The sequence below is a fragment of the Diadema antillarum genome, unplaced genomic scaffold (genome assembly GCF_040938485.1).
Source record: "Diadema antillarum isolate AM-2024a unplaced genomic scaffold, OU_Dant_1.0 scf00000209, whole genome shotgun sequence".
Lineage (NCBI taxonomy): Eukaryota > Metazoa > Echinodermata > Echinoidea > Diadematoida > Diadematidae > Diadema > Diadema antillarum.
This window is the reverse complement of record NW_027271098.1, coordinates 494708-514292: the sequence shown is the minus strand read 5'-3', so window position 1 is coordinate 514292 and position 19585 is coordinate 494708. Positions and strand designations below refer to the sequence as shown.

Below are 19585 nucleotides of genomic sequence, written 5' to 3'. Positions count from 1 at the left end.
TGCTTGGATATGAGCCTTCTTTGTACGCCTGTTCGTCTGGCGTATGGAATGATCCAGCAAATTTGTGAAGGGCATGTGAAGGTCTTGCTGTACTCTATAAGCAGGAGGCAAAAACTGGTAAAATCTTAAGAAGGAAAAAAAAGGGGGGAAGCGAGAAACTGGAACTAACAGGTACTTCCCGTGTTAACCTGTTGAGGACGAATCCTTCGTATACACGGGCAAGTACATGTATCTATTGGAATGGGTCCTGAATGGGTTAAAGTGCAAATACACCAGTTTCATGCATTCAGAGCTATGTTAATGCAAGCTATCACTTCATATAATAGCCATTGTACTTGCTTGATGAAGTGTTATAGCTATTCTCAGTGGCCATGAAGTAGAGACTGAGAGGGCTGCAGACACACAAACGCACACCAAGCACACAAATTTGACTCTTAAAAGAATAGATTAGATATTGAAAAATAGAGTGCATTAAAAACACCTATGACTTTCTGACATTCTTCCCATGGGGGGCTGCTGTTATACCAACCAGCCTTGGATACTACCCCTCCCCCATAAAAAGAAAAAATGTTCTGCACCACCCCCCCCCCCCCCCCCCGACTCCCTGACTCTTTTGAGACAACGAGAAGGTGGCAGTATAAAGCGGGCAGTCGTTTTGGTCACAAGTGAATATGTTTGTACACAATAAGAGAGCCCAATTTGATTTGCACACACACACGCACACACACACACTCACATATACATGTACACACACACAAGTGCATAGGTCTACTTCAGTTCACAGAAGAATCAGCCTCCATACAACCAGTGCCCCACCCCCTAACCTGGGAAGGTAACAACCTCAAGGTTACAGAGAGCTCTATGACTACCAATGTGTCACATGTTACATTAGGGATCATTGTGGGGCCAGGTGTTGGCAGACCTGCTTTTGTTAGTTCGGCATTGGCACACAACTCACGGCTAAATATTATATATGTACAGTTGCTCACTCATGCGAGGCATGCAGCTATCAAAAGAAGTGAGGTTTTCTTTTATCTCTATGTGCTGAAATCGGATAGATTTTACCATGCAGGCACGTGTACACACACACATGTTGAACTGTATTTTTGCCCCTGCCCATTTCACGACAGTGTTGCATGTAAGACTCACAGTGTAGAAACTTCTGCAATTCAGTGTCTGCATAGTATGAGGGGGTGGGATCATGGCACTGGCAAGTTGATGGGGAAAATGGGAAGACAATGACAGCAGCTCTGTAAGACTGTAGATCTAATTGGATTACAGACTTTGAAATGGAGATACATAATAATGCTACATGATATGAAATATTGTTGCCTTTGATGGAAATAAGAGATTGTAGTCTAATGCCCTTTATTGGGTGTAGCTAAACATTTTACATTATATGTCTGAGTAGTTAGCTGCACCGATTCCTCTTTTTTTTTTGTGATTTGAAAATGAAATTGACTTGCCTTCATATTCCTGATTTGATTGTAACATAAACGCTATTCCCGAGGTATTGTACAAAGTGTATAGTATTGCCATATTTAACACAGCTAATTTTTTGAGGACGTCCTTTCGTGGTTGTATAGTGTGTAAATTGCAATGTAAGGATTTATTTGTGTGATAGGTGCGTCCGTTTTAGAAGTGTGCCACATGAGTGGAAACACCAATGATACATAATGGTTCTTTTCCCCCCTGAAGTGCATTGTGGGTAAGCAGTTATTACAAGCATTCAAACCAACTCATCGTCGTTGTGTCTTTCAGTTGTACTTGATCAAGACATATTTAAAACTACAGTCTTGACACAGGTTGCTTCAGAAGGCAATTTACATGTAACAAAGAATTGTGAAGCAGCCACTGACTGGTTTGTAAATATTTTTGCTCTTTTGCTGTCCTGTGCCTGGTTTAAATGTTGACTTCATCGTTTGTTTTTTGTTTGTTTTTTAAGATTATGAACCAAAATTTGATTGATCATGTTTTAAAGTTTCAGGCTGTTGACCAAGAGTATCACTGAATGAATTCTGCAAAACATAAAAGGAAGAGAAGAAGTGTCTTGGAAATTTCGTATATATATTTGAATTAAATGGATCTAGTGTGGTTTGAAATGTAAATGTATGTTCTTTCGTCAGAAGTGCTATCGTTATGCTTCCAGAGTCGTAACACTTTGATACCTGATGTTTTGCACTGTTAAAGACTGGGTTCTGAGTACATTTGCTTCTTGATGATCAATTGTCCCCGGGGCTCATTTGCTTCTGAGGAAAGAGAAATCGTTAGAGTTGCTGTATGAAATGGAGAACTCTTTTTTTTCCCCCTTTTTTTTTTAAGCTTAAAGGGATGGTATTGTTTTGTTTGAGACCTGGCTTCAGGTTTTAAACTTTTTTGATGTGAGGAGAAACCTCTCTTGAAATATGAAAGAGAACATAATTCCAAGAGGAATTCAACATTTATTTGATTTAAATGGGCTTTAAAATGGCCGAGATAGCCAAAACAAAGCGATCCGATTAAAGGGTGGGACGCACCTTTTGTTAGGATCACTTTGTTTTACTTTATTTTTGGATATCTCAGCCATTCCAAAACGGATTTTCATCAAATAAACTTTAAATTCCTTTTGGAATGGTATGCTTTGTACTATTTTATAAATGGTTTCTTTGTATCTCACGAAAAGTTAAAAAGCTCAATCCTCATCTCCGCCAATACTATTCCATACCTTTGATGCTGTCACGAGACTCGTTTCCCTCCGCATTAAAAAAAAAAAAAAAAATATGGGGAAGCGTTTGTGATATCTGTACCAATTGTAATTCAGCAGTTTGACGAAACTGTTTACACTGGTGTGAAATGGTCTATTGGTCTTCTAGGTCTCTGTTACGTCAGCATAGTGGGAATTCACATGGCAGTTGTAGACATCATAGTTGTGATATCCACTGATTTGTATGGAAGCCACTCAGCAACATCATTACCCATTTTGTTAGTTACATTAACGTTTGTTTTTTTAATCTCTCTCTTGTCTTTTCCTTTCGTAAGATGTTTTTGGCATTTTTTGATCTCTCCTTTTTTGAATGACTGACCTGTCAAGACTTGCAAAGATATAACTGTTATTTGAAAAACACAATTTATACCAAACTTTGATAGTGCCATTCTCATTATAATTGTTGCAGTATGTGGAACTGATTTTTGACAATATTTGTTTCCTTTTGTTTTTAAACAGTTCTTCTCAGTTTTCACTGTGTGAGATGTCTTGTACATGTATATAGATATGAATCAAAAGTCAAAAGAAATATAAGATATGCTAGATAATTGAGCCAGTCTGTATATTGCTTTATAGAGTTTCAGGACATGCTACTATGAGTAAAGAATAAAAGGGTCATGATCTGTGTAAATTCAGAAAGGGAATGTGATTTGTGGATGACTGGCCAGTGCAGTTATTCAAGCTCATTATGAACTGTTAACAGCATTTGAACTGATTTGCATGTTCTTATTTGTGTAGTTGTGAAGCAATTACATGCAAAACCATGGCTGTTTTTATAAACAAGTCAGTGCCTATTTGTTCCCTTTCTTGAAGCTGTGTTGTCCGCTCTCTGTGTGCCACATTTACACAAATTTTACTCAAACACACCGTCCGCACTCAAAATGATTGATGATTTGCAATAGGCCACAGTACATTGAAAGTGTCACACATGGATTCCAGTCCTCACAAATTATAATGTGTGATGACAGATTAACTGTGTTTCATAAGTTGTTTTTTTTCTAGTAAATTCTGATTATCTGTCGAGGTTGTATCTTCAAAAATTCATGCCTCCCAGACGTATTTATGAAAGTGTGTTTATGAAAATTACAAATTTATGAAATTTATGATATTTTTAATTTAATAATTTTAATTACTGCAAAGCTTGCAGTTTGTCTACAACATTACTTTACTGCCTACCAGTAGGAATGCTTTTATAAAAAAAAATTAAGTGTATTTGAAAAAGATTTTTTTTTCCAAAAGCACTCTTCCATTCTGGTCTCAGAGTAATATGGCACACAAAACTTTAATGGGAATGGTAATGGATATTTATATGTAGAAGTTATCCATTTATTTATGAGAGAGAGAGGGAGAGAGAAAGAGAGGGAATGAGTTGAAATAACAAAGATAGGAAAGATCACAATGATAATAGCTGTTGCAACAGGTACAGGAAGACAAGAATTATATTTGAAACGAGGGGAAATGAACGCTATGAAGGAAGGGATGTCTGGAACTGTGTCCTGGAAAAGCCATTCACAGGTGCCCAAGGTTAAGTAGGTTTCATTTGACACCCATTACATGTGGACTTCTGGGCCCCATGTGAATAGGTCTTCAAATCACAAAGACTGGAACTCTCCGATAGGCTGCGATAAGCATCACAATTCTTAATGTTATGCACCTTATCTTGACTTTTGCAGAAACTCGCGATAGGAAAGACAGCTCTCATTAAACTACTTCTCAGACACTATCGTTGCTATGTTGGGGGGGGGGGGGGGGGGGGAGGTGAGGAGATTGTTCCAGCATACTGAGTCTGGCAAGGAAAGCACCAAGCTGGGAGTAGTGTGTGCAGAAACCTGCCATGCTATTTATAGGCTGGTGCACTTGGCTACAGCAAGGTTGTGCTTACTGTTGCTGTGCTTGTTTTATGCATATTTTACTATGTATTACATCACAACAGACAAAGAGTTTTTAGTCTGCTTGTTTTTAGGAGTGGAGAATAATTGGTGCGTATATGTATATATATATATATATATATATATATATATATATATATATATATATATATATATATATTTGTATATTTGTGTATGTGTATATATATGTATATATATATATATATATATGTGTGTGTGTGTGTGTGTGTGTGTGTGTGTGTACTCTTCAATCAAACAATTCCTGAATATGTGTTGTAATGACCTATTCACATTAGCAGAACTCATTTTGAACACAGGGGGCCTTTATGTGTCAAGACATTATTCTAATGTTTTACTTGTGTTTTAAAGGGACTGTACAGTTCTGGTTGAGGTGAGGATTTAGATATTGAGATATGGTGAGGATTGAGATATTCAGAAACCACTTTATGAGATGTCAAAGAGCATACAATTCTAAGGGAATTAAAAGTTTATTTGATGAAGATCAGTTTTGAAATGACTGAGATATCCCAAAACAAGGTGAAACAAAGAGATCCTAATAAAAGTTGTGGCCTGTCGCCTTTTATTATTATCGCTTTTTTTTTTATATCTCGACCATTTAAAAACCAATTTTCATCAACAAAAATGTTGAATCCTCCTTAAAACTACATGCTCTTTCATATTTCATAAGAGGTTTCTCCTCATCTCACTAGGAATGTTATAAACCTGAATCCTCCCCTCAACCACAACTGTACAGTCCCTTTAATATGATCCAGGAAGGAGAGAGCAGGAGGACAAAATAGGTGAGAGGCTGGAGGTTAAGTCACAGGTGGGAACATCAGAAGTAGGTGTATGTTGGAAGACTTCGTCAGGATGGCTAAGCAATCAAGGACACCGTTATCATAACATTCACTAGTGATTTATACATAGAGACCTACCTTGTTACTTGACAGGAAAGCTTATTCTCATATCGTTTGTATATTTTCTTTACAAGACCCAGGTGTAATGGAAAAAAAAAGAAGCTAAGAAAAGCAAACACAGGTCAAAATGGATTTGCAGATTCCACCAACATTCTAGTTTGTCCACAGGAATCTGAGTTTCTTCTTCCTGCCTTTTTAATATAAAAAGTCAATTATTGTTGGAAAAAAAAAGAATTGCATAAACATACACTCAGATTGCATTCATACTTATGTGTACAGAAAAAGTATATTATACTCTCTTATAACTACGTGTATTTAAGATTAATTTCAAGTAAATGACTCTTCTTCTTCTTCTCGAGTCACTACGCAGAATGGAAGGTTAGATTCTTCCAATCCAATGTTGGATGCACTGCCTGGCACAGGGCGTTAGAGCTGCTAGATCGTCTTGTGTGAAGTAAATGACTACTAGTAGCACATTATAATTTGCTACTTGAAATAAAATGTTCAAAGAAATAGTGATGGAAAAAAAACAAATCAATTGACACAATCTCTATGACGACATTGATGAGGTTGTGAACTTTACCATGAAAGTCATCTCGGTATAGCACATTTTTCTGTGTTGGCAATTTGTTTTCCACATCGGCAACATCGTAGGAATGTGTTATGTGCATTGTTACGTAAGGTCACATGACGCCCTGTAAACAAATCGCTCAACCTGATTCCATTAGTGAGGTACAATTATGCCCCATATTATTTGTGAGCTCACAGAGTCGTTACTTTTTCAACGATGAATGGGTCGCTTCTCACATCACACTTGTTACAGTCCCTGGCATGCGACTCCACCCATATCCCCTTCACATTGCCCTGCTCGTGAGTATCGTCACGGCCGATATTCGTAGCCTCGCCGACCACTTTCTCTCCTGTGACCACGGAGTCATCAGTGCGTAGCTGTGCGCCAGCACCTTTTACGCGCTTGAAGTCGACGTCGTTCTCGATGTCGGTTACCTTGCTTCCCACACAACAGCTGCTATTATTCATTGAAGACAGAAGAAAGAAGCGTTCCCGAGCGAAGAGTCGCTGGTAAACGGGTACCAGCATGCAGAATGTTCCCGCCGTGCCGTAGATCACGATGGTCGCCCAGATCGCGCCGTCATACGAGCCCGTCAGGTCCACGCTCACGCCTGCATGCGGTCAAAAAAAGAAAAGAAAAAGACAACGGCGATCGATTTTTAAAAGGGTGATAACTCCTTCGACACCTCCGCTTGAGTTTGAATATAATATACCCCGCTCCAGCTTTACATAGAAAGGAGGTACAAATGTACAGCGTTATGCACCCACAATAATGTTGAGTGATTGATGATGTTCATGATAAACTCAACATCACGTACAACCTATGTGGTAACATGAATTTCTAAATACTTGTCACACTTTTTTCCATTTCTTTTCTTTAAAAAAGATACGCCTTGCTATAGCAGTTAAACAACAGACATTATACGATGCACGTCCCCGAGACTGAGCATGCCTTGCATATTTCCTACCATCCCAAAACGATTTAGCCAAAAAAAAAAGAAAAAAAAAGAAAGAAAGAAAAGGGGGGAAAAGTACAAAAAGGAAAACCTGTAGGGAAACAGTTATGCCAGTTATACATAAATACATGTATATATATCAAAATAAGGGGACGACTTAACCGTTTGCCAGTAACCCCCCCCCTTTTTTTTAAGGAAAATATTCGGCTGAGGATTCAAGTGTTGTGTTGTATTTTTGTATTTTGTTTACAATTTGGTTTGCTTTGTTCGCTTGTTTTTATTTGTTTGTTTGTTTGATGTTGTTGTTGGTTATTTTTGTTTTTCGTTTTTTACGGTAGCTCCCCGTTCCGCGGCCCCTGATCTCTTTATGGTATATTCAGTCTTGATCACTGACCTGTACACTATCATAGTGAAGAGGCCATTATGGAGTGGCTCAGAGCTATATAGGTCGTGTCTTTTCAATGCGACAATGCGCAATCAACCAGGGAACCAACCTCCCTGGATCAACCGTGGAATGGTGTTCGCGGAAACTAAAGAACCACGGACTAATAAAGATGCAAGTGTCCCCCCTTCATCCCCCTTTATGATTTGTCGATAGGTCGTCACAAAATAATGGCTTGTGAAGCGTGGGGAATGTGAACGCGTATAGGGCTGGCAAATTTGGCTGGGGGGGGGGGGGGGGGGCTGTGAGAATTTGCAGTGATCGTTGGAAAGAAGCTTGTACTAACTATAGCAACAAATTGGATTTAATTAAACCTGGTTAAATTGTGATGTTACGACACTCAGTAACGATTTTTCTTTTTTCAACTGCTATCCTCTAAATAAACAACGCTGTTTTCACATCTCTTCTCTTTTCTTAAAGCCATTTTTATATCTAGTTTGGGATGTCGATATTTTTGTGTTTATATTTAGTACGTAATTTCACCTGAATTACGGCACACAACCATACGACTTTGCAAAAGACCGGGGGTGTTTCATAAAGCTGTTCGTAAAGTTACGAACATCTTACGAGCGACTGGTGATCAGTTCTTGTGCTGAATTATGGCAATTCTGATATGTATAGCACATCACAACTGATCACCAGTCGCTCGTAAGACGTTCGTAACTTTACGAACAGCTTTATGAAACGCCCCCCCCCCCCCCGGTCCTGCTACAAAGTATACACACTTTTATACGTTCTATTGATATACGCGGATGAAGTCCCAGCAGCGGACAACACAGGACTAGCAGCAGGCACCCCTGCGGGGAAGTAAAAATGAGCTTCTTTTGTTGGTCTGCTTCCATAAATCAATATTTCAATTTGACCTCTACAAGACCGTTGGGCATTGCTTCACCTCGTGCACTCGACCAGTAACAGTCACAATCATACCGTATACTCTACATACCTCTTCAGTCACGCATCACTGCGTAAACTCAAGCGAGGAATATAGATGACATTGTTTAGGTGACGGGCGCTACTCCCAAACTGGTTCCTTCTCTTTATTATCTTACAAATCGATCAATGCGATCTCTCTTCGGGAGAGCAGCTACTTGAAAATGTTGGTACACACTTTATACAAACCATTTTTTTTTTGGGGGGGGGGGGGGGGGAGCGTGATGTATAAGTTTTTTCTCTGTTTCTTTCTTTTTCTGTAAAGTAACGTTACCTTCCTGGAAGTTCATGAACCAGTAATGAAACCAGAGGGAAAGAGAACGAATGGAGACAATATTTGATTGGAGATTCGTTCATCGTGAATTTCAGAAAACAAAATCCCAAATATAAGTTTGGATTGAGTGAAAGTGGCAATAGTCAATAGTAGAGTATAATTATCATTTGAAGTTTGAAGAAAATTGGACAGTGGATTCAAAAGTTATGAATTTTTAAAGTTTCACTGTAGTCACTGCGGGATAAGGAGACTACTACTGTTCATGACGTCATTGTGGATAACATGGAAATATGGAGAATTCCACAAAATTTAATTTGTCATGGAAAGTATATAATGATTATATACATGTATATGTACATACTGAGGAACTGTAGTATTCTCTTTGTCCAACGATGATATTGCTGAGCAATATTAGTTGAACTCATCAGTGAAAGTTTGAGGAAAATTGGACATTCCATTAAAAAAAATACACTGTAAATATGAATTCTGGTTTCACTCAATCCACATTTATATTGGGGTTTTGGTTTCCCTTAAACTGGTATTAGCTAGCTTCGGCTCAGCCGGCAGTGGCAAGCCGGCAGTGCCTCTACAGTGGATGGACTAAACGTCGGCGGCATGGTTTAATTTCTATTTTCGGCGGATAGTTTGATAATACACAGCCGATCAAATCAATGTGACCTGATGACCTGCCTGGTAGTGACGCACATCACTGAGAGTTTGAGATACAGCTACGGGATTTAGAGTGGTTAACTTTTGAGCTATCAAAATAGATTAATTGTTAAACAAATAAATAGAAATATAAACAGAGAGATAAAAACATATTCAAATAAATAAAGGAATGTGTGGATTATCAAAAAAAGACAAAGAAATACGTAAACAAATAGATAAACAAACAGATGAATAAATGAATCGGATAATTTCCTCAGTCGCCCGTCTATACGTATGCGATGAGTGGTGTGTAGGCTCGCTAAAAAAGTTCTTCCTTGACAGGCCTGTACTTGCAATGTCAGTGGAAGTAAATCCATGTTATACCACGTGAGGACAAAAGATTGTTTGTCGCCACAGCCGAAACATTATCGTTTCTGCTCGGCAACGATAAAACATCTTTTCTTCTTTTCTTCTTTTTCTGCTTCTTCTTTCAGTCAACTGCATTGGGTTTACGTTGTTTTATATAACAGCATTGTGACAGGTATGAATGAAAGAGGACCAACAAAATATTATCTTCACTGAGAGGAAACTGTCTGAAGATTAACTGTCGGAAGTAAAAGGTTTTGATAATCAAAATATCGCCATTATCGTCCTTTTATCCAATATCTTAAGTTTGCTTTTATCCTGTTATTCATCGTGACTCACATTTATTGTGTCGAACGACGCCTGTCACTTCACGCACATGTGACTACTGATGGTTATACAAGTTTCTTGAGCAATTTCACACGGTGCTTATCGATGATAATACTCGTAAAGCTAGCTAACAATAATCCATAAACGCATGACGATCAATCCGCAAGTGCAATATAGTATGCCGCGTGCAGTGACCCCCTTTTTATGCATCCCGGGAATAATTTCCGCGGGTTAAAGGAAAATGAAACCGGAATATTGTGATTATATGGATTGAGTGACTGCGGCTATATCAGGAAAGGGAAGAGTGAGGTTTGAGGTATAATGCGTTCAAAAGTTTCATAAGTTTATGAACTTTTAAAGTTTCGGTGACGCCATCGCTGGGTGAGAAGACTGCAATATTTCATGACGTCACGCCTAGACAACAATATAAAGAAAAAAGAGGATTCCTAAAAAATGACACTTTTTGAAAATGAAAAGTCCACATTTCCTTCTGTCGATATACTAACATAGGAGTACTAAGGGTATCATAATTTCCCCCGTTTTCTTAAAGAGGCACGTCAAGTATGCCTACCTTTTCATTATGCTAGAAAAAAAGAATGTTGAAATTCTCTCTAGATTATATTCAAGTCGTTGTCCATGCCTGACGTAACACGATGTTGAAGTTTTCTCATCCAGTAATATGGCGCACCGAAACTTAAAAACGTGGAAATCGTCACGTGATCTTCTCATAATTTACAATGGAAAAAAAAATGATTGTGGACTGATGTCATATAGCATAGTATACGTACAGTGAAAATATGTAAAACTGTAGGATTCCATCTAACTACTGCATGGTATCCTATAATTATCATGTTTAGTCACAGAGGAACTTCTGCAATTTCCTGAAGTCTTTATAATGTTTTTATGACAGCTCGCGTATCGAGTGACAGTGGCCTCTAAACATGTACAAATGATGAACTAACCGAAGACCGACGCAAGGAGGTAGCCAGTGCCATGGAAGCACGTCACTAATGTCCACGTCTCCAGACCCAGGGCCAGCCCGAAGATTTGGTTGCACACCGAGTAAGGTAGTGAGTCGCAGATGCTGGTTACAAACAGCCCCATCACTGCCAAAAAAAACAGAAGAAAACAAACAAAATAATAAAAAAGAAATATAGATACAACATGATAATTTCACACAATTCAACTTTCTCCATTTTCATACATGGTAATGTATACCTTGTCAGATCTATAGTCACAAAACGAGTATTCCTCATTTCATATACTATGTTATAGGTATGATATGGGACTTTAAAAACAGACCAGATACATTGTACATTCAAATGTGATGGATCAACGCTAGTCTTTATAAAAAACGATTTCAGTCGCGAGAACTCGTCGTAAGCAACACTTGTCCTGCGGCCGCCTCGTCGACATCGTGAGGTCTGATCCGTTTTTGCAGATTATCGGCTGGAAATAACCACTTCAATCATCTCATGCCTGTCCTTTAGTGACAAAGCTGCGTTTTTCTTTTGATATACTTTTGATATAATGTAGTGTAAACACTAGAATTCCCCCAAATAAAAGATGCACAAAATTAATCATCACATATTTTGAAAATCACTTAACGTATATCTGACAACATACTCGTTCGGGCACCAAGTGCACCATGTAATAATAATAAGGTCTTATTTACCCGGGGTGGCCTCTCCAGTGTTGCCACTGCTCTACCAGAGGGCCCTGCTATTATTATTAACCTATAGCGTTACCAGGTATCCATTCATACACTTAGGTAAAGAGGGACATAGTGGGTAAAAACATCCTGTTCAAGGACGTAAGCACTGGGCGGGATTCGAACTCTGGTCCTCCCGATCGAGTCGGGAGTCTTATCCACCTTGCCACAGTGATGGAGCTATTAAACACAATAATGGAGGGATTTTGATCAAACGTGAATGAGAGAGCCCTTGGGTTTATCGGCGTTCACCTGTTGTATAATATACCCCCGCCCCCACCCCCACCCCGAAAAAAAAACACAGACAAAAACAGAAAAGAAGCTTTGCGTGACGTACAGACAATGACAGTAAAGACGTGCGCCATGTTTGTGACGAAGAAGAGGCTAACGGAGAGAGCGATGCCTACGAAGGTGGCTATCAGAAAGAGGAAGAGTTTCGGGAACGGAACGCAGTCACCGACAGATGAGAGCAAGAATTTGCCAGCGAGTACCGAAACCCCGATCGCAACGACGGCCTGGGCTCCGTTTTCGTCGGTGAAACCTATGGACAGCATGTAGCGAACCTGTGTGACGGAATTCACGAAAACAGGAAAGAAAGAGAAAATTCCATCAACATGAAACATTCCTTCTAATACCACACAATCACACAAGTATTTCATCGTACTGTAGAAACGGATAACGTATTCTCAAATTGAAACATCTTCCGTTTTTCAATTCCAAGGCTATATTGCCAATCTGTATGATCAAAGATTCCTCAGGACACGATTCCTCCTTCACATTATCTGCAAAACTACGTACAAGTACTCCTTACCACCTGTAATATTACCTGATATATATAATGAGAGTACGATATATCAACAAAGTTCTTACCATATGGACATAAAAGAACGAAGCACACGACCCGTAACAAAAAGTTGCTATGCAGAACAACCAAACGTCCGGATAGGTCAGCGCCACTCCAACCCTCACAAGCAAACTTCGCCTCTTTTGGTGAATACTTGTGAGTGTCTGGTCTATGCATTGTTCACTGTGAGTTGTGCCTTCCTTTGCATCGATAGGGACATCTCCATCCCGATCCCTTTCAGGAGCAGTCGCATCTTCGTCACTCGACGGCAGTTTAGAGTACGATACAACATTCCCATTCGTCTGGGGTAATTCCCTGAGTGAAGAAGGTATGGTCGGTGAGTATGACGCGTTTGTGCCATTCAAGACTTGCCACTTGTCCACACTAACATTCGTACCCACATTACTGTTTGCATCTGTCGACAACCCTGTACTGTCACGGACGTCCGGAAGAAATTGCTCTTTCTCCAAGCTATCCCTGCCAATTTCCGTTTCTTCGTCCCTTTTTGAGTTTGCCGCATCTTTCTTGACCCTGTTACCATGGTCCTTGGAAGACATCTTCAGTGTTGCAGGCGATGGCTGGTCGTAGAGGTAGGAGAGTGGTAAGCCCACGATCATCATCAGAGAACCCATGACCCGGAAGGCATTCCGCCAGCCTATTGTCTTCACCTGTATGTGAATGAGTGGTCCCATTGCCATCATGCCTGCAGAGAGGTCAAGAAAGTCATTTCGCCTCGGCGTTAAGAGAAGATCGTTATTTACTCATTATAATCTATTAATCGATACAGCAGTAATTCCCTCTACAGGTACCTCACACGAACACACACACACACACACACACACACACACACACACCAACACACACACACCAACACAACACAACACGTATACACGCACACTTTACTGAATGGGCCAAAGATTCGAGGGTGACCATGAACGTCGTGCGAGTCACATGCACGATCAGGTGACGATACGGTTCATATAAGTCATATGCATAATAAAAATGGAGGCTACACGCTTTGCATGCGTACAATGATGTGGATCGATGGACCTGAACAATACCAAACCGACGATATCAATGGTTTGTGCATAAAAGGGATGTAAAGTAGTCACCTCCAGGGGTGCCAAATACAAATTCACACATATACATAAAATATGCTAGGACAGCAATCAGTATAGGCCCGCAACTTTAGGAGAGCACAAAACTGCTGGAAAGAACACAGTGCCCCACAGTGTGAGAAACACAGTGTGAACACAGTGTGAAATCTCCTCACACTGTTAAATTCGAGCGTTTTGACAGTGTGAACGCAATATGAGTCATTAATTCACAGTGTGAAAGGAAGCCTTACTATGTGAAAACTATCCCACTCTGTGAAAGCCTTACCACAGTGTGAAATCTCTTCACAGTGTTAAATTCGAGCGTTTTGACAGTGTGAACACAATGTGAGTCATTAATTCACAGTGTGAAACATAGCATTACTATGTGAAAACTATCCCACTCTGTGAAAGCCATACCACAGTGTGAAATCATCTTCACACTGTTAAATTCGAGCGTTTTCACATAGTCGACTATGTGAACACATTGTGAACACACTGTGAACACACTGTGGGACACTGTTCTTTCCAGTAGGGAAGAAATTACGAATAAAAGTAGACGGTGCCTGAATAATGTAAGCCTCTCACATAAAATTCAAACATACGCCTATACATTAAAGGACAAGTTCACCTTCATAGACATGTGGGTTGAGTGAATGCAGCAATATTAGCAGAACACATCAGTGAGAGTTTGAGCAAAATCGGACAGTCCGTTAAAAAGTTATGAATTTTTGAAGTTTCTGCTCAGTCACGGCTGGATGAAAAGACTACTCTAGCTTGTGATGTCACATGAGTACAACAATATAAAGAAAGAATAAAGAAAATTCAACATATTTCAATTTTCTCCCATAACAAAAGAACACTCGACTTCTCTCTTTCAGAAGGCAGGGGGAATAATATTGCCCTTCACATACGTCAGTAGCAAGTCGAAGAACTGTGCACTTTATTCAAAAAGTAACGTTTTGTGAAATTCTCTTTTTATTTTCCTTATACAGTTGTACGCATGTGACATCATACACTTTAATAGTCTTCACTTCCAGCAGTGACTGCGCAGATACTTAAAATATTCGTAACTTTTGAACGGATTGTCCAATTTTCCTCAAACTTTCACTGATGTGTTCTACTAATATTGCTGCATTCTCTCAATCCTTATGTATATGAAGGCGGACTTGTCCTTTAATACGCAAGGACAGCAATTAGTATAGCCCTAACTGGAATTAAAGTAGAGCACAAGAAATCACAAATAAAAGTAGACGGTGTCTAAATAATGTAAGCCTCTCATATACCGCCCTACAAACAAGCCAAGGAGAACTATGTAATGATTATGACAAATTACGAAATTATCAAAACTTTTGCCGAATTATAGAATTGAATTATGTGGCATCCTCATCCTCAGAAGACAGCGATTCATCAACCATATCACTTTTTTAAACATTATTCTGCAATTGAACTGTCGAGCAATATCTTTCGATGATAAATGGATACCAGATTATAACAATGTTACTCATCTTACATCATTCTTTGGTCTGTTCTCATTCTGTGTAGGCCTATGCATTGAAAAAAAAAAAAGACAACTAATATGGACATGTATACGTGATCATTCGCTGGGATGAGTATTATATCGCCCGAATAATCCTCCCCATGTATGATATTGGGCCGAAATTTTCACGAAATCACCTAATCTAATTTCTTTTCTACTCCCATCGAAACGTCGTACCGATATTTGCCCCAGCCATGTATATGCTGACGGCCCGGGTAGAATTGGCCGTCGGAAAGTACCGCAGCAAGAGATTTGCGCTGCTCATCATCGTGAACCCGGCGCCGATCCCGTACATCAAGCTGTACGAGGCGTACATCGACTGCAGGTTGGGCATGAAAGACGTGATCAACAGGCCGGCGAAGGAAAGGCAGATTCCGACTACCATTATGAGTCGGTTGTTGAAGCGCTCGATGAGCGGGTTGGCGATGAGGCCGGTCCAGCAAGTAAGGCCTATCGCCAGGGAGCCGACCCAGCCTTTATAGAGTTGAATATCATAAAGATAGAAAAAACGAATACTTCCGGTACGTGTGTTCATGTGTCTGTAGATGCAAGTATGCATGTAAATGTGAGTGAGTGTGTGCGTGTGTATCTGGTTGTTTTTTGTTTGTTTGTTTGCTTGCTTGTTTATTTGTTTGTTATTGTGTATGTGTGTGTGTGTGTGTGTTTGTATGTATGTGTTTATGTTTGTGCTGTACGTATAGAATCTGCCTTTCCCTATAGGTGCACATCACTGCACTTTCATACATCGGATCTCTAGAGATTAAACGTTCTCTCTGACTGATTGGAAATAGTGACAATTAATTTGTGCATTTCGGCAATTAAATATCGATGGAAATGTAAAGAACTTCGATATCAGGAAGAAAATGTGACATGCAGAAAATTTAGTTAATAAAAAGGTTTCGATGCCGTTACGATATAAAAATGTCACACCGTTTTTGTATAAATTGTAGTTAAAAGTACACATTACTGAAGTCCACTTGAAAATTTGTCATCAAAGGCGTGGTTTTTTGAAGACTAATATCTCACCGGTCATTTGTTGCCTTTTTACTTCATAGGAGTATCCAAAATAATTCTTAGTTTGGTAAATAAAGCTGAATCTGCGAACGAGCAGTGACCATTATTCATGACAATCAGATGGCAATGTATAGTTTGAAGCAGCTGATCCTGATCTGCATTTTCTTACTTAACCAATATGGATCACATATACCCCACCATGATTGTTTCCAACAAAATTTCCTTCGACATGCCTCGATAAAAGACCCCATACCCAGTTCAAAGAGACCTGTATTATTAATACTCAACAGACATTATTCAGAGAAGTAGGCAGTGACCTTACACTCTTGCAGCTGCTTGAATGCTCTGTAAATTCATGTCGATACGGGACAGAACACTGCACAATATGACTTGATGAAAAAATAAAATTACGTTAATGCGGTTTTCAAATTACACTTTTTGGGAGTAATAACTTTGTTTTTAAATTTCAACTTAGGCATACATTCACATTTAGAAGGGAGCTTGGAGCAAAGTCGAGCAAGTACACTCTGTATAGACAAGTTACTGCGAAATTTTTCATTAATGTGTTATTGAACGTTCCGTTTCATTCAAGAGGCCCTGATACGGGACTGTCAACATCCTCGCTGAGAAATCCTCGATAAGAACAGAAAAACTTTCATTTTCCTCTCACTTGTCTAGAGAATAAAAGACAAACCTACAAACAAACAGAATTTGTCCTTGAGGATGTTTCACGGTGACATTTTCGACCGTGACGGCCATAGGTAGACCTTTAAGATATCTTGAAGGCAGTGGTATAATGTTCATAAACACAACAAATCGAATACTTTTCATAGAGTCATATTTATCAAAACCACTTTTTAAGGTGAAAGAAAAAAAAACATGTCGGAAAATGGTCGTGTTCTTGTGTATTACTTCTTTTTGTCTTGTAAAGTCAGACTTTTCTTTGGTCGATCTAATGCATCAAATTTACACTTTTCCGAAGGGAAAGAGATTCAGGTTTTTATCACAATCAGACCGAAAATGAGAAATCTTTGGAATTCTAAGTTTGACATGCTTGAGAAACCCCTCCCCCCCCCCAAAAAAAAAATGATAATAATAATAATAATAATAATAATAATAATAATAGTAAATGAATAGATAAATAAACAAATAAAAAATAAAAGACAAAAAAACTTTCTTATCACTTTTTTTTGCAAGCAATAAAGGTGGTAGCAACCACAAATACCAATTACATGAAGGTGATTGTGTTATGGTCAAAGACTCTCTTTAATCAAAGCAGACATAATTTCTTTTTGATTTGTGACTTTTGAAACAGCAGCAAAACTTTTTGTTTTCAATTTAAAAGACTGACTACATCTTTTCAGTTATACACATCCCGCATGATTATGCGGTTATAATCTCTATAGCTATTTTTTGTGAAAATGTAAATATACAAGAAATAAGAATATCATACGATATATAACTGCTTTATTTCAGTGAAATTACCTGTGACTGCAGTACCAGTTCCGAATTCTTTCTGGAAGGGCACTAGGAAAATGCTGTAGCAATAGAGCACGTTGTATATGATCAAGTTAATGAAGAAAGCAGCTGCGGTCACCACCCATCCCCAGCGCTCCCGAAGCCAGGCTCTCAGCCTCCGCGTCCTAGATGGCTCCATCGTGCTCCAACGGCCGTTCCTTGCCGGGATCGCCACGGCGGCCCGTTGTGCAAAGACTCCGCGTACTGCCTCCGCCTCTGTCAGAATGAGAGCGAAAAGCAAGACTGTAAGTAAGAGCTAATTGCTGTTGTAAAACACGTCCACAAAAGATTGAATAGTATTTCAAGACCAAGACCGTTACCTCAAAAGAAATGATAAACACAAAAGTGCTGTAATGAGAAGAGAAGGTATATTCTATTAAGATCACGGATCCGGAGCTGCAAGTTTGAAGTCGTGATCGGCAGACCTTTAATCTGTTAAAGCGGATTGCATTTTTTGACCCGTGTCCGTTGGAGCATGCTCAAAATCAATCGATTTCCATACGGGAAGTGTTTCGGTCGCAAGGTGTAGGGGAGAATTCGGTTGGTGGGGTCCTTCACCGCCGTGTGAAAATGAACCGTCGAGCCTCGGTGCATCCCTTTTGCTACTCCTTGCTACTGTCAAGCAGCAGGCTGTCAGGTAAATTAATAGATGGGTGTTGTTAATACCGTTCACGCACTGTGTGGGCATTTGCTATCCCCTGCGTACTTGGTATTCGGATTTGAACCCAGATATATGATAGCACGTTTTGATATTATAAACATTATTACCTATAAGCGACAGTGCAACTGCCTATTGTCATCAACGAAACTGTAACCGAAACGTACAGGGCAGTGGTATGAAACTAGTAATACTATTCCAGTCCGATTTCTTGAGATCGCTCCTGAAAGGAGTCATTTTGTTTAGCTAGAAAACGGTGATTTTGAGGACAGGATAGAAAAACAAGAGACCCGGGGGTCACGCGCTCACCTGAGTATCGCAACTTCACCTTCCATGCATTCTTGCAGACTCTTACCTGAGAACATTGGAAACTTATGGTGGAGGTAGCTTTGAGAGTGGGGGAATGGTGTCCATTTACATATTCCATCACACTGGTAAAAATACCTACCAAGCACACTGTACTTTATAGAATGTTGGATTATGCAGCTTGGGCAAAAAAAAAAGACTTAAAGCCCTATCACTTTTGATTAGAACTAGAGAAAAATATTATTGAATATTCATTGATTTAGGAGGTTTGGACCCCCTGGGGCCCCCAAGGAAAGCATGGTGCCCATTCAAATACTTTGAAATCTTATCCTCATGGGACTACCTGCCAAGTTTGGTGAAAATTTGTGATAGGGTTTTCATGAAAAAGATGAGAATTTACAATTTTGGTCCAAATTTAAGCCCCCTGGGGCCCCCAGGTGGGGCATGGTGCCCATTTGATGGAATTGAGATTCTATCCCCCTAGGGATGCTACCTGCCAAGTTTGGTGAAAATTTGTGATAGGGTTTTCAAGAAAAAGATGAAAATTCACAATTTCGGTCCAAATTTAAGCCCCCTGGGGCCCCCCAGGTGGGGCATGGTGCCCGTTTGATGGGAATGAGATTCTTTCCCCCTAGGGATGCTACCTGCCAACTTTGGTGAAAATTCATAATGGCATTTTCAAGAAAAAGATGAAAATGTACAATTTGGGCCCCATTAGGACCCCTCCCCATCCCCTTCCCCTGGGTCCCAAGGGGGGGGGGGGGTACCCCTGATTCCGCCATGAACAAACTTGAAACTACAATCATCAATGTACTAATTCATAGTATTAACTTAGCTC

General features: G+C 39.6%; 1 protein-coding gene across 1 annotated transcript; it reads right to left on the bottom strand.

The window, feature by feature from the left end:
• Positions 1-6291: 6291 nt before the first annotated feature.
• On the bottom strand, positions 6292-18678 carry LOC139724246 (uncharacterized). Its single transcript, XM_071635389.1, has 7 exons — positions 18636-18678; positions 17751-17999; positions 15429-15725; positions 12644-13320; positions 12111-12336; positions 11025-11168; positions 6292-6730 (listed from the first exon to the last, which is right to left on the bottom strand). Exons 1-7 carry the CDS (start codon positions 18676-18678, stop codon positions 6312-6314), a joined length of 2055 nt encoding a protein of 684 aa, XP_071491490.1. The 3' UTR covers positions 6292-6311.
• Positions 18679-19585: the final 907 nt, after the last annotated feature.